The 12748-nt window shown below is 40.5% G+C and overlaps 2 protein-coding genes and 1 long non-coding RNA gene across 13 annotated transcripts in view; 1 reads left to right on the forward strand and 2 right to left on the reverse strand.

The window, feature by feature from the left end:
- The window catches only part of LOC118402789 (SMC5-SMC6 complex localization factor protein 2-like), a 38206-nt gene extending 36396 nt beyond the window's left edge, over positions 1-1810 (reverse strand). For 4 of the 11 annotated variants that reach the window (XM_035801043.2, XM_035801035.2, XM_052477915.1 and 1 more), the window contains exon 1: positions 1572-1810. In XM_035801043.2, coding sequence (XP_035656936.2) covers positions 1572-1578 — 7 coding nt within the window. In that variant the 5' untranslated portion in view covers positions 1579-1810. Of the gene's footprint in view, positions 1-7; positions 239-626; positions 687-1571 lie in introns of those variants that run through there. The other 7 variants (XM_052477916.1, XM_035801039.2, XM_035801038.2 and 4 more) reach the window with 4 other exon arrangements.
- LOC118402791 (uncharacterized) lies at positions 482-1069 on the forward strand. The gene is made up of 2 exons (XR_004829564.2): positions 482-591; positions 720-1069. It is a non-coding gene; the product is annotated as an uncharacterized LOC118402791 (long non-coding RNA).
- A 152-nt stretch (positions 1811-1962) lies between the features above and the next one.
- Positions 1963-12739, reverse strand: LOC118402790 (phosphoglycerate mutase 1-like). The gene is made up of 4 exons (XM_035801049.2): positions 12448-12739; positions 10604-10878; positions 4803-4983; positions 1963-4305 (listed from the first exon to the last, which is right to left on the reverse strand). The coding sequence occupies exons 1-4, from the start codon at positions 12584-12586 to the stop codon at positions 4136-4138; spliced, it is 765 nt and encodes a 254-aa protein (XP_035656942.1). The 5' UTR covers positions 12587-12739; the 3' UTR covers positions 1963-4135.
- Between the last annotated feature and the right edge of the window lie 9 nt (positions 12740-12748).

Below are 12748 nucleotides of genomic sequence, written 5' to 3' on the forward strand. Positions count from 1 at the left end.
TACTTACCTATTGTTCACATAATACTTTTTTGCAGTATTGGTTAGAGACTGTAAGTAAGCATTTCACTGTAAGGTCTACTACACCTGTTGTATTCGGCGCACGTGACAAATAATATTTGATTTGATCTTCAGGTCGGAAAGTCAGAGCTTTCGAAAGATGTTCCGAGTTTCCGACTTGGAATTCCAAGTTGGACGACCTTTACAAATGATTTCTCCCAGTCTGAGTTCGTATTTTTACGAGTTCCCAGTTGTCTTCTATGAACATACAGAGTATCTGACAGGAATAGACAGTCACACACAAGTCGACGTGTCCATTTGCATTAAGTCAATATGCATGTTCACAAAGCAATTTGTCTCACTCGTCAATTTCACTGGAACAGATTATTTGAATTAAAATTAATTGAAGTTGATTTCCTGGTGTTTTAAGTCTTATGTCCAACAATGAAAACAATTTTTTTTTTTTGGGGGGGGGGGGCAAATAAAACCACCCGCAGGAAGCCAGTTGGGGAACCTTGACCTAGTGGTAAACTAGCTAGCTTTCTAACAAGCTAACAGTCTAGCTTCTGTTGCACAGGAAGTGTAAGGACTAAGGTAACTTAATGAAATGCAGCTAACTCGTTTCTTACCTCCCATTTCCATTAGATCGTATTTTGTTTCATTATGACAAAACAAGTTGTCCGTTAAACACTAACCTTGCTATGTTATTTGTTTCCTATCAGGATATCAATGGTGCTTTCAAGACAAATGGTAACGAGAGAGAGAGAGAAAAAGAGGTCCAAATCTGACATCCTTTATATTCAGGTCGGAAAGTCGGAGCTCTACAAAGATGTTCGCGTTTCTGACTTGGAATTCCAAGTTGGATGACCGTTCAAAAATATTTTTCCCAGTCTGAGTTCGTATTTTTACGAGTTCCCAGTTGTCTTCTAGGAACAGAGCGTATATGCTTGTTCCTAGGTTGTCTAAAACACACTGAAGTCAGAGATTTCCGAGTTCCGACTTGTTTTGAACGCGGCATCTGACTGTCGACCTGCCTGTCCATTTGCTTAATATACTTATGTCCACAAAGCAATTTGTCTCACTCGTCATTTTTTTGTATAAAGTCATTCTGAAACAATTTATTAAATCGTCTAGAAAGCAAAACATGTATATGTTGCTAGCTTGCTACTGTACTCTAGCAACCAAATAGTGTCGACTTGTTAAAAAAACAAAATCTCACATTTCGTAAACAGGTGTGGACTTAACAATGACACGTTACTTAGGGCCCTTCCCAACAATGCAGATAACAAAAAAAGATCAATAGAAACATATCTAATAACAAGGAATAAATACACAATCATGAGTAATGATAACTTGGCTATATACGTTATTCAAACTCCCGACAATAACATCTAGCTAACTAGGTTGGTGTTACCCAGCAGTTTACACATCGGTGTGATATGACTAGCTAATTCTCTAACAAACCCAGATTTGACACGCCAAGACTGTCTAGCTTTGCTGCTGACTAGTTTCTGTTGCAAAGGAAGTGTAAGGACTAAGGTAACTTAATGAAATGTAACATGTAACATTCTTACCTCCCATTTCCTTTAGATTTTTTTTTCATTATGACAGAACAAGTTATCCGTTAAACTAACTTCGCTATGTATTTGTTTCCTATCAGGATATCAAGACAACTGTAAAACCACAAGTTTCCGAGTTTGACCATTCCAAAATACCCCCCCCCCCCGAGTTCCCAGTTGAATTCGGAGATTTCAGATTTCCCAGTTGTTTTGAACGCGATATGAGAGCGCTTTTCCATTCTAACACGCCAACTGTAAAGTCACAGTGAAGTTACGATACTTGACAAAAAAAAAATTGGACGGAAAAACACGTCACGTCCTGGCTGGCTGCACAGGTGTGCCACTGAGAGGCCTACTAAACCAGTGTCCTTAGATTTCCATAATAAAAATATAGACCAAATACATGTTATTTTTCCACACATTTATTGGTTCAGCACAGGCTTCAGAAACAGTGCATTACAATGAAGTTTAACACTAAATAACCTTTTATTAAAGGATTTTCCTTTCAGTCAGAAGATTGGCAACAATGTCAAAGGAGAATGTCTTGGGAACGGCTGGGGAAGGATAGAACAGGCATATCCTATAGGAATGGGTACTTGCATTGTAGTTTTCCCACTTAGAGGTGTTACAAACAGAAAAGGCAAACGTGAAGTTATCCCACCAAATATAAAATTAACACATCTTTTTCAGAGTAGAAGAGTGGTTCTAGCAGCAGACAGGGTGGTTAAGATAAACTTAGTATGGGCCTACTCATAGATTGTGGAATGCTCACAAAGTTGAAGATAGAAATTAAACGTATATACGAATCAGCTCGCTTGGACGTGGAAGAAGTGAGTTGGTCTGTTACGTGCAATCTATTTCTATCTACATCTAAAGCAGAAACAGACCGACAGTGCAGGTACCAAACGTTTGATCCCACTGACAAAACAGTATCAATGGGACACACTACTCAAGAGGAAATGGGATGGATAAACATGTTACAAACAGCAGTACATGCACATAGAAGCACCATCCAAGGCTAGGAAAGGTATTCAGTCAACTTCTGATATGGTTTTACAGTGAATTGTGAAAATACATGACACACAGAAGCAACATCAAGGGAAAGGGGCATGGGAGAAAGAGCTATTTGGTCTCTGCCACAGCTCTTAAAAACCTCTACAGGACCAGTGTCCCTATACCGGGACAGTTGAGCTAATGTGCACTAATGTGATTAGCATGACAGTTGTAAGTAAAAGCAAACTTTCCAGGACATAGACATGTCTTATATGGGTAGAAAACTTTAATTCTTGTTAATCTAACTGCACTGTCCAATTTACATTAGCTATTACAGTGAAATAATACCATGCTATTGAGGAGAGTGCACAGTTATGTACTTAAATGTATCAATAAACCAATTAGGCACATTTGGGAAGACATTTTGAACAGTAATACAATGGTGCATTGGATCAGTCTAAAACGTCACGCACACACTGCTGCCATCTAGTGGCCAAAATCTGAATTGTACCTAGACTCCTAAGTCATATAATGAATGGCCTCTCTTGCATTTCAAAGATGAAACAACATTTTTTGAAAAAGCATGTTTTTTTTTCTTTGTATTATATTTTACCAGATCTAATGTATTATATTCCTACATTAATTTCCACAAACGTCAAAGTGTTTATTTTCAAATGGTATAAAGAATATGCATGTCCTTGCTTCATGTCCTGAGCTACAGGCAGTTAGATTTGGGTATGTCATTCTAGGCGAAAATATGGGGGAAAAAAGGGGCGAATCCTTAAGAGGAGATGGACACTGTCGTCCAACTTCTGATGTGGTTATATAGTGAATCGCGCAACCACAGACAGGGCAGAGGAAAACAAAAAGTGAAGAACCAGTACAATTGTGTGTGTTGTGCAAATATGAATTATTTCTCCCTTTTGTGGTTTTAACTGTTTATTAATTTGGCTATTTTTTTGTTGTTGTTTTCTTTGGGTAGAAATCACATGACTGTTTACATGTTTAAGTGCAAAAATGATTCTTTAACATCTAAATATATACTATTTTCTAGAGAAACTTGGAAGTATAATAACGCAAGACCAACTATTCAAATAAATGAGGCTTCATCACCACATTCGTAATCTCAGTGATCCATCGTCAAACTGGGGAAACACTTTTGTTGGACATACAGAAACAGTAATAAGTCAGTGGAATGATGACTGTGTGATTTGATAGTCAGTGGTCCCCATATAAGTAGCTTGGTCAATAAATATCCACTTATACTAACTTATTAGTTACTTTATAATCATTTTTGAAAACATTCTATGCACAGTAGAGTTGAATATGAACACACATTCTTAGAGTGTGTGAGAGCTCCTTTGAGAGCTGTAGTATTGTTGACCCTCTACTCTGACCCATATCCCTTTACCCCTACTCTGAGCCACATGGAGTAGAATTAAGCTTCCCACAGAGAATGATCTAGGGTCAGTTATACATGCTTCCTTCCTAATGAAAGGTTGGGAATTGGTGGGAGGCTAAAATCTGATCCTAGATAAGTGCAACTTCCTACTGCACGATACACAAAGTGCCCCCTCTCTCTCCCTCTACTTTTTGGCTTTGCCCTGGGCTGCCACGGCCTCCATAGCCTTCCTGACAGTCTCCTCATCCCCCAGGAACTGCATGGGTTTGACGGGCTTCAGGTTCTTGTCCAGCTCGTACAGGATGGGGATGCCTGTGGGCAGGTTCAGCTCCATGATTGCCTCCTCTGACATACCTGCAGGGGGCAGCACAGAGCAGGACATGGTTGACAGCATTCTGTAAATCATGTCAATTAAAATATAATGACAAAAGAAAGTGCATTCAAAAAAATAAGGAGCACACAGATGGACACTTACACAGGAGGGTTGAGGTGCAACATATTTCAGTGTGCAATTTTTTTCAATATCATACATTCGATATGTGCCGATTAGAATGTGTAAAACCTCAGGCCTGAATATACGATACTACCACAGGTAGTTCCTAGAAAGTAATCAGGGTTCTCCAATTCCACTCCTGGGGATAATTGGTGTTTAGGCTTTTGTTTCAGCCCAGCTCTTAACACACCTGATTTGACTAATTGTGACCATGAACAGCTTATGAATTAAAAACTGGTGTTCATTTGCCAAAAATATGCATTATTACGAGGCTGTAACAAAAACCTGCACACCATGTGGCTCTCCAGAGCCAAGAGGTTAGAGATATTCACTGTTCTAAGCAGTTCCTACTACCTACCCTCCAGGTGCATGACAATGCCCCTGAGACTGTTGCCGTGGGCAGCAATGAGAACCCTCTTGCCCTGTTTGATCTGGGGGACAATCTCGTTGTTCCAGTAGGGCAGTGCCCGGGCGATGGTATCCTTCAGGCTCTCACAGGATGGAAGCTGCTCCTCCGACAGGTCGCCATAACGACGGTCCTAAAGAAAATATAATACGTCAACAAAACAAAGAAATGCCAAACAGCAACCTGGGCCTGAAGCCTCATACAATCATATTGCTTTCAATCAAATCACATTTATTAAGCTCTTTTTACATCAGCGGTGGTCATTTTAGGCTTTATTTACAAAGGCAGCCCAATTATGATCTTTTACCCAATTATTGGCAGAAGAGCTGATATGATTGGTCAAAAGACCAATTATACTGAACAAAATTATAAAACACATGTAAAGTGCTGGTCACATATTTAATGAGCTGAAATAAAAGATACCAGAACATTTCCATATGCACAAAAAGCTTATTTCTCTCAAATTCTGGACACAAATCTGTGCCCCTGCCCAGTCATGTGAAATCCATTGATTAGAGACTCATTTATTTATTTAAAATGGAATGATTTCCTTATATGACCTGTAACCCAGTAAAATTGTTGAAAGTGTTGCATTTATTTTTTTGTTCAGTATAGTAAAAAGAATATCAGAATTGAGCTGCCTGTGTAAACGCAGCCAAAGTGATATTACATTAACCCGGCCTAGACACCAAAAAGCAAGCAAAAGGCACATTGGCTCTGAAGAACTCCCTAAAATAAATACATCTTTGTTTATTCCCGAGAGAAGGAAGAAACGTTCAACTGTCCAGTGCTTTCAGTTCTATGTACAGTCGTGGCCAAAAGTTGAGAATGACAAATATTCATTTTCAAAGTTGGCTGCTTCAGTGTCTTTAGATATTTTTGTCAGATGTGATTATGGAATACTGAAGTATAATTACAAGCATTTCATAAGTGTCAAAGGCTTTTATTGTCAATTACATGAAGTTGATACAAAGAGTCAATATTTGCAGTGTTGACCCTTTTTCAAGACCTCTGCAATCCACCCTGGCATGCTGTCAATTAACTTCTGGGCCACATCCTGACTGATGGCAACCCATTCATGCATAATCAATGCTTGGAGTTTGTGGGTCCACCCGCCTCTTGAGGATTGACCACAAGTTCTCAATGGGATTAAGGTCTGGGGAGTTTCCTGGCAATGATATTTTGATATTTTGATATTTTGTCTCCCGAGCCACTTTTGCTTTATGGCAAGTTGCGCCATCATGCTGGAAAAGGCATTGTTCGTCACCAAACTGTTCTGGATGGTTGGGAGAAGTTGCTCTCAGGGGATGGGTTGGTACCATTCTTTATTCATGGCTGTGTTCTTAGGCAAAATTGTGAGTGAGGCCACTCCCTTGACAGAGCAACCCCACACATGAATGGTCTCAGGATGCTTTATTGTTGACATGACACAGGACTGATGGTAGTGCTCACCTTGTCTTCCCCGGACAAGCTTTTTTCCGGATGCCCCAAACAATCGGAAAGGGGATTCATCAGAGAAAATGACTTTACCCCAGTCCTCAGCAGTCAAATACCTACCTTTTGCAGAATATCAGTCTGTCATTGATGTTTTTCCTGGAGAGAAGTGGCTTCTTTGCCCTTCTTGGCACCAGGCCATCCTCCAAAAGTCTTCGCCTCACTGTGCGTGCAGATGCACTCACACCTGCCTGCTGCCATTCCTGAGCAAGCTCTGTACTGGTGGTGCCCCGATCCCGCAGCTGAATCAATTTTCGGAGATGGTCCTGGCGCTTGCTGGACTTTCTTGGGCGCCCTGAAGCCTTCTTCACAACAACTGAACGGCTCCCCTTGAAGTTCTTGATGATCCGATCATTTAGGTGCAATCTTACTGGCAGCAATACTCTTGCCTGTGAAGCCCATTTTGTGCAAAGAAACGATGACGGCACGTGTTTCCTTGCAGGTAACCATGATTGACAGAGGAAGAACAATGATTCCAAGCACCACCCTCCTTTTGAAGCTTCCAGTCTGTTATTCGAACTCAATCAGCATAACAGAGTGATCTCCAGCCTTGTCCTCGTCAACACTCACACCTGTGTTAACGAGAGAATCACTGACATGATGTCAGCTGGTCCTTTTGTGGCAGGGCTGAAATCCAGGGGAAATGTTTTTTGGGGGATTCAGTTAATTTGCATGGCAAAGAGGGACTTTGCAATTAATTGCAATTCATCTGATCACTCTTCATAACATTCTGGAGTATATGTACATTTCCATCATACAAACTGAGGCAGCAGACTTTGTGAAAATGTATATTTGTGTCATTCTCAAAACCTTTGGCCACGACTGTACATTGAATAAGTCTGACAAATGATTTGCATTATCCAAATGTTTAGTCTATGAAGATCAGTTGGCCAATGCACCTGTACTCTAAACCTCTGATAGTCCTACGTGGCAATTTAACACCTCTGTCAATACTGATGACGCATTCACCAATCGATTCTGATCTCAGCTTAACTTTGAACTTTACCGTCTTACATCATACTCCTCTGAAATACATTAACTCAGAGAGTTGAAACAACACCAAAAGACCCTGTTCTATATAAGAGCACCATGAATTTAAAAAATACTTCAAACATGTATGCATGTATGACGCGGCGAGGCAGAAGCCATTTTGTTTTAATGGTCAGGAGAACTAACCACCAGTATGCTTGAGGAAATGCTGCCCCTGTAGATTGTATCCAGTCCTGATCATAGCAACTTCATTTAAAGATCATTACTTCAATCAAATCGATGATTATAGTTCAACAATAAGTACTAAGATGGAACGAAATCCTGCACACAACAGCAGCTCTCTCGGGCTGGAGTTGGCACTCCCTGCCCTACCCTGGCCTGGCCTGTGGTCTTCCCATGGGACCTGGTGGTGCAGACAGAGGGCACAGACACAGAGGTTGTATCCCAAATGGCACTCTGTTCCTTATAGTGTGCACTACTCCTCTAGTTAAAAGTAGTGCACTATATATAAAATAGGGTGTCATTTGGGACACAGTCATAACCTAACACACACACCTCAGCATAACACACAGCCCATACTAGTCTCTATTTCTGCCCCTCTGTTGAGTCACTGTAATTAGGCATCTCCAAGCCCTGATGCTGCTGATGGTCATTAGTAACCTACCAAACTTTAACTGTCTGGTACTCAGCACTCCATTGTCCCTCTAATCATTCTGACATCAATACAAATGTATTCGATAATCTAATCAAACACTTCATGAGTGCCCATGAGCTCATGTTGAGCAACATTTCTATAGGCTAAGCAATAGGCACACTGCTTTGCAACAGGAGAATAGCCTACATGGCTGGCCTGAAAATGAACCATGGGGAAAGCGTCCTCCATACACTATTTAAGTGCATAGATTTTTTTTTGGTCCATTCTAAATAAAAATGAATATCACATATATTATTTAGTATATGTAAAGACAAAACTAAAAATTAAGAATAGTCTGATGGGTGGCAATATTAGCCTATCACCTGTGAATGATGCCCAGCTTGTGCATTAAGGCAAGAAACAGCACAACTTTTTTTTCACAACTTTTTCAAATCAGTTGCACACCTCATGTAGCCTAGCCCATAGGCCTATATGTTTTGATATGGTTTGTCCCACAACTATAGTGGCCAAATAACATCTTAAAATGAAGCACATTAACCGGTGTAAAGCCTAACTGGCATACATAGGTTGCGCATGAGTTTCAAGTTTGGGGAAGATAATTGTCACCATAAAAATGCACCTTTATAATAAAGCATTACATGCGTAATCACATTTGCAGTCACTTTCAATAAGAGTTTTTTCCCGCTAATTGATTGCGTTTGGAACATTCTCGCTTGTAGCCTACTGTGTGCGCATGTGAAAAAATATCCTAGTAGTTTATCAAAATGTTAAGATAAACGATCATCCTCATTGCTTTAAAATATTTTTTGTTGATGCGAGTTGTATTAAATTGGGCTCTATCATATCCCACTACTGTCCCAGACCATGTTTGGAATATGTATTTATAGCACTGAAGGACATGTTGACCAAAATAATAGGACTGTCACATTCTGACCTTTATTCCTTTCTTTTGTCTTTATTTAGTATGGTCAGGGCGTGAGTTGGGGTGGGCAGTCTGTTAGTTTTTCTATTTCTGTGTTTGGCCTGATATGGTTCTCAATCAGAGGCAGCTGTCTATCGTTGTCCCTGATTGAGAACCATATTTAGGTAGCCTGTTTTCCTTTGTGTTTTGTGGTTGGTTATTTTCAGTCTTTGTGTGTCTGCACCAGATAGAACTGTTTCGGTTGTCACTGTTTTGTATTTTTGAAGTGTTCAGTTTCTTATTAAAAAGATTAACCTTCTTCTTCCACCGACGACAGCCATTACAAGGACAACGTTTGTACTATGGGGGATAGTATATTGCTACAGGCTAGTGTTTTGGCTGTTCGTTAGGCTTACTCCGCTTGTTGGCTGATGAAAGTAGGATACATGTGGACAGTTCTAACATCTTCAATATGCACCTCAGAATTCCATAAGAGTGACGCGAGCATTTGCGTCCCTTCATTCACTTGTAGCCTACTTCTTAGCTGAAATGCATGTGAGAAGGACCCAATCACGGGACAGGCATTGGCTACATCTGAGAGAACCATGTGAGTGAGAGGTGCTTTGAAGCTTTGGCCACAAAAGGCATGGATTTTTATAGGGGGCATTACAGTCACACAGGGGGAATGCCGCCGGTAAATTCGAGGCCTGGTGAGAATATCAAGTTCTTGTCAAATTGTGAATGAGAGACTGATGAAGTGTGGGCAGCTTGTGACTTTTTTCAAATCACCATTAGAGTCCCATCATGCAGCCTTAGAATGTATTAAACATCAAAAAATATAGCCCAATGTTTGTATCACAACTAAAGTTGCATAAATCTCTCTAAATGAAGCATATAGGAGGACCAGTTTCTTTGTTTACAACTCAACACAGAATAGCTGCATGTGCGCACTTCCTTTGAAATCATTTGGGGAAAATATCCTTTCTATTTTATTAAGCCATGTTCAATTGTATTCTTCATACTATAAAATAATACAAATTCTAAGCAAATCTTGTCTGCTAAAAGAGCTAGTGTAGGCCACAGCCATATGGCATATTCAGATCAGGGCCTAACATAAGGACAACTCAGAGTATGCTAGGGGGCAGGGTAGCCTAGTGGTTAGAGTGTTGGGCTAGTAACTGGAAGTTCAAATCCCTGAGCTGACAAGGTACACATCTGTCGTTCTGCCTCTGAACAGGCAGTTAACCCACTGTTCCTAGGCCATCATTGAAAATAATAATTAGTTCTGAACTGACTTGCCTAGTTAAATAAAGGCCAAATAAATTACTTTCTTCTGAAATAGACTACATTTTCTTCATATCATGTTTATTTAGACCTGTATAAAATAAATAATGGATTTATTGTGATGGTGTAGGCTATATTAAATCGATTTTTTTGACTTTTAAAAATGTATATATTCCAAAGGTCTACATCAGAGGCTTGTAGGCTATTTGTGGAAGCCAGGAGATGCTAACTATGTTTATGCTAATTACCGGTAAATTACTGTGAGACAGGCAGGTATTTGCTTGACAATCACCGCCACAGCCCTAAACAAGACTGCCACTATAGGCTCTTCCCAATTTGAGTGAGCCTAAAGACAGATTCACGAATGATGTTGATGTCTGATGCCATAGCAGGTCAACTCTCCCCCATGTTAGTGAGTGTGTCCCTCACCTTGCTGATGACGGTGTAGAAGTCGTGGTCCGGATCCATAGTGGGAGGAGGGATATCGAAGCTCCGCCTCCAGATCTTCACCTGAGCCTCTCCGTGCTTGGCGGCAGTCTCCGACTTGTTTAATCCCGTCAGGCCACCGTAGTGGCGCTCGTTGAGGCGCCAGGTCCGGTGGACGGGAAGCCACATCTGGTCAATGCTGTCCAGACACAGCCACAAAGTGCGGATGGCCCTCTTTAGGACTGAGGTGTAGCACAAGTCAAACTCATAGCCAGCATCTGAGGACGAGAAAGGATGTGTTCAGGGTTTGATTCAGGTTGATTTTGGTGGGTGGTTGGACTGCTATGTAAGCAACATCTCTGGTCAGATTCAAATCAAATCAGGGTTACTAGAAGCCTAAGTTTTGGCCCACATATGTCTGAACTTGAGTCAGAAAGCCAGATATTTCCCTAACCAACACACTGAGTAAGTTTCATTTCATTCATTGCATGAAGCAGCACATCTAGAACGTCATGTTCACATCATGTTCACATTGGAAGAGCTGTAACAAAAGCAATGGATGCAGGATCTCCGTTGCTCCTTCGTCCATAGTAAAAGGGGGCTGAACTAATAGGCCCACCATAGATAGCAATACCACAGAACAAGTAATGGGTTAGTTATAAAAGTCACACCCAAGTCATTTCCATTGCCATACAGCTATTTAAAGTCCCCATCTTGTGCCTGTCGAATTTGTATTGCCCCTCACAATCACACATACCTGGCATGTTAATTGGTGTGTAGGCTATTTGGCGTGAGTGTACAGTTAAGCCCTAAAGTTTAGGTTTATGCTCTAATGCCAGAAAGGTTATTATTTCAGGCTAAATGTAGCCCATAAATAACAATAATTATACAGTTATAGGTTTTTATTTCTTTATTTTAGGCTAAATATATTTATTTTTGTATTATGTTTTTTAACTAGGCAAGTCAGATAAGATCAAATGATTTACAATGTGTAGCCTATAAATAACAAGAATTATACATTTATAGGTTTTTATTAAATGATTTTAGGCTACATGTAGCCTATAAATAACAATAAATATACATTTATTGATTTTTAAGGTGTTTTATCTTTATTCAACCCGCAAGCCTGCCCCTCACCTACACAATATTGAATGACCCTAAACGGATAGGCTACGACGGGGACTACGGGTTGAGAGTCAACCCGCGCATCACTAATGCATAGTAATGTTCAGACCGAGCATCAAGATTTTAATAAAACTCCCCCTACAGAAGACGCCTTGGTCCAATGACTCGTGTGTAGCGTAATGGAACGGAGTGTCACGCTCAAGGGATTGTATAGCAGACTGCCAACATCGTTGCTGTGAGATTATTAAAAAATCGATCGAAATCGTGAGGAAAAAAATTAAACCCTTTTTTCGTCCATAAAGAGCCTACCAGCCGTAGGTCTGTAGCGCAAACCGTTCACGAACAATTGAGGTTTGAAGGTCCGGCGAATATCGAACAATCAAACCAACTTTACCACGGTGGGGAACAGCCACCAAAACACCTCCATCCTATGTCAAAATGATGAGGTCGTCACGTGACATTACTGGTATTGGTAACAAGTGTTTCACAACTACAATTTCTATAGTGAATAGACATCAAATAAGTTAGTTGATCTTCCTTCAGGCAGCAAAATGGCCAAAAGGCTTCCAAAATACTGTAGGGCTAGCAGTTGCGACCGATATTTCAAATAGATTATGAAAATGTACAATCAATGTCAGTGTCTTTAGTGAGGAAACATTTTGTGTTTGTGTCTGATATAAAGTGAGTAGCTAGCTGGTCAAATAAAAAAAACAAGATTCCACCTTTCAGGGCCTGTCCTCCTCTCCTCGCCTCCCGTTCTCCAGTCTCACTCAGATCTGCGTCAAACCAGCCGCAGAATCGATTATCCTGGTTCCAGTTGCTCTCTCCGTGACGGATCAACACCAGCTTGTAGGCGGCCATAAGTGATATATTCGTTTGCGTTGATTAAGCTCCGAAAATAAGGAATAAACGCAAATGTTCAAATTGAAAAGACAGCAACAGAATGGGTGGACATGGACAGCTGTCTTTGACGCGAGAAGATACGAGTGATGCGATTGGTTATTTTTCTCGCTCTTTGTTTTA

Source organism: Oncorhynchus keta, chromosome 24, assembly GCF_023373465.1.
Source record: "Oncorhynchus keta strain PuntledgeMale-10-30-2019 chromosome 24, Oket_V2, whole genome shotgun sequence".
NCBI classification, from domain to species: Eukaryota; Metazoa; Chordata; class Actinopteri; order Salmoniformes; family Salmonidae; genus Oncorhynchus; species Oncorhynchus keta.

Coding starts and splice junctions, on each gene's coding strand:
- LOC118402790 (XM_035801049.2), bottom strand. CDS start 12,586: ATGGCCGCCTACAAGCTGGTGTTGATCCGTCACGGAGAGAGCAACTGG. Junction 10,879..12,447: donor AGGAGGACAGGCCCTGAAAG/GTGGAATCTTGT, acceptor TCTCGTCCTCAG/ATGCTGGCTATGAGTTTGAC. Junction 4,306..4,802: donor CATTGTCATGCACCTGGAGG/GTAGGTAGTAGG, acceptor TGCCCCCTGCAG/GTATGTCAGAGGAGGCAATC.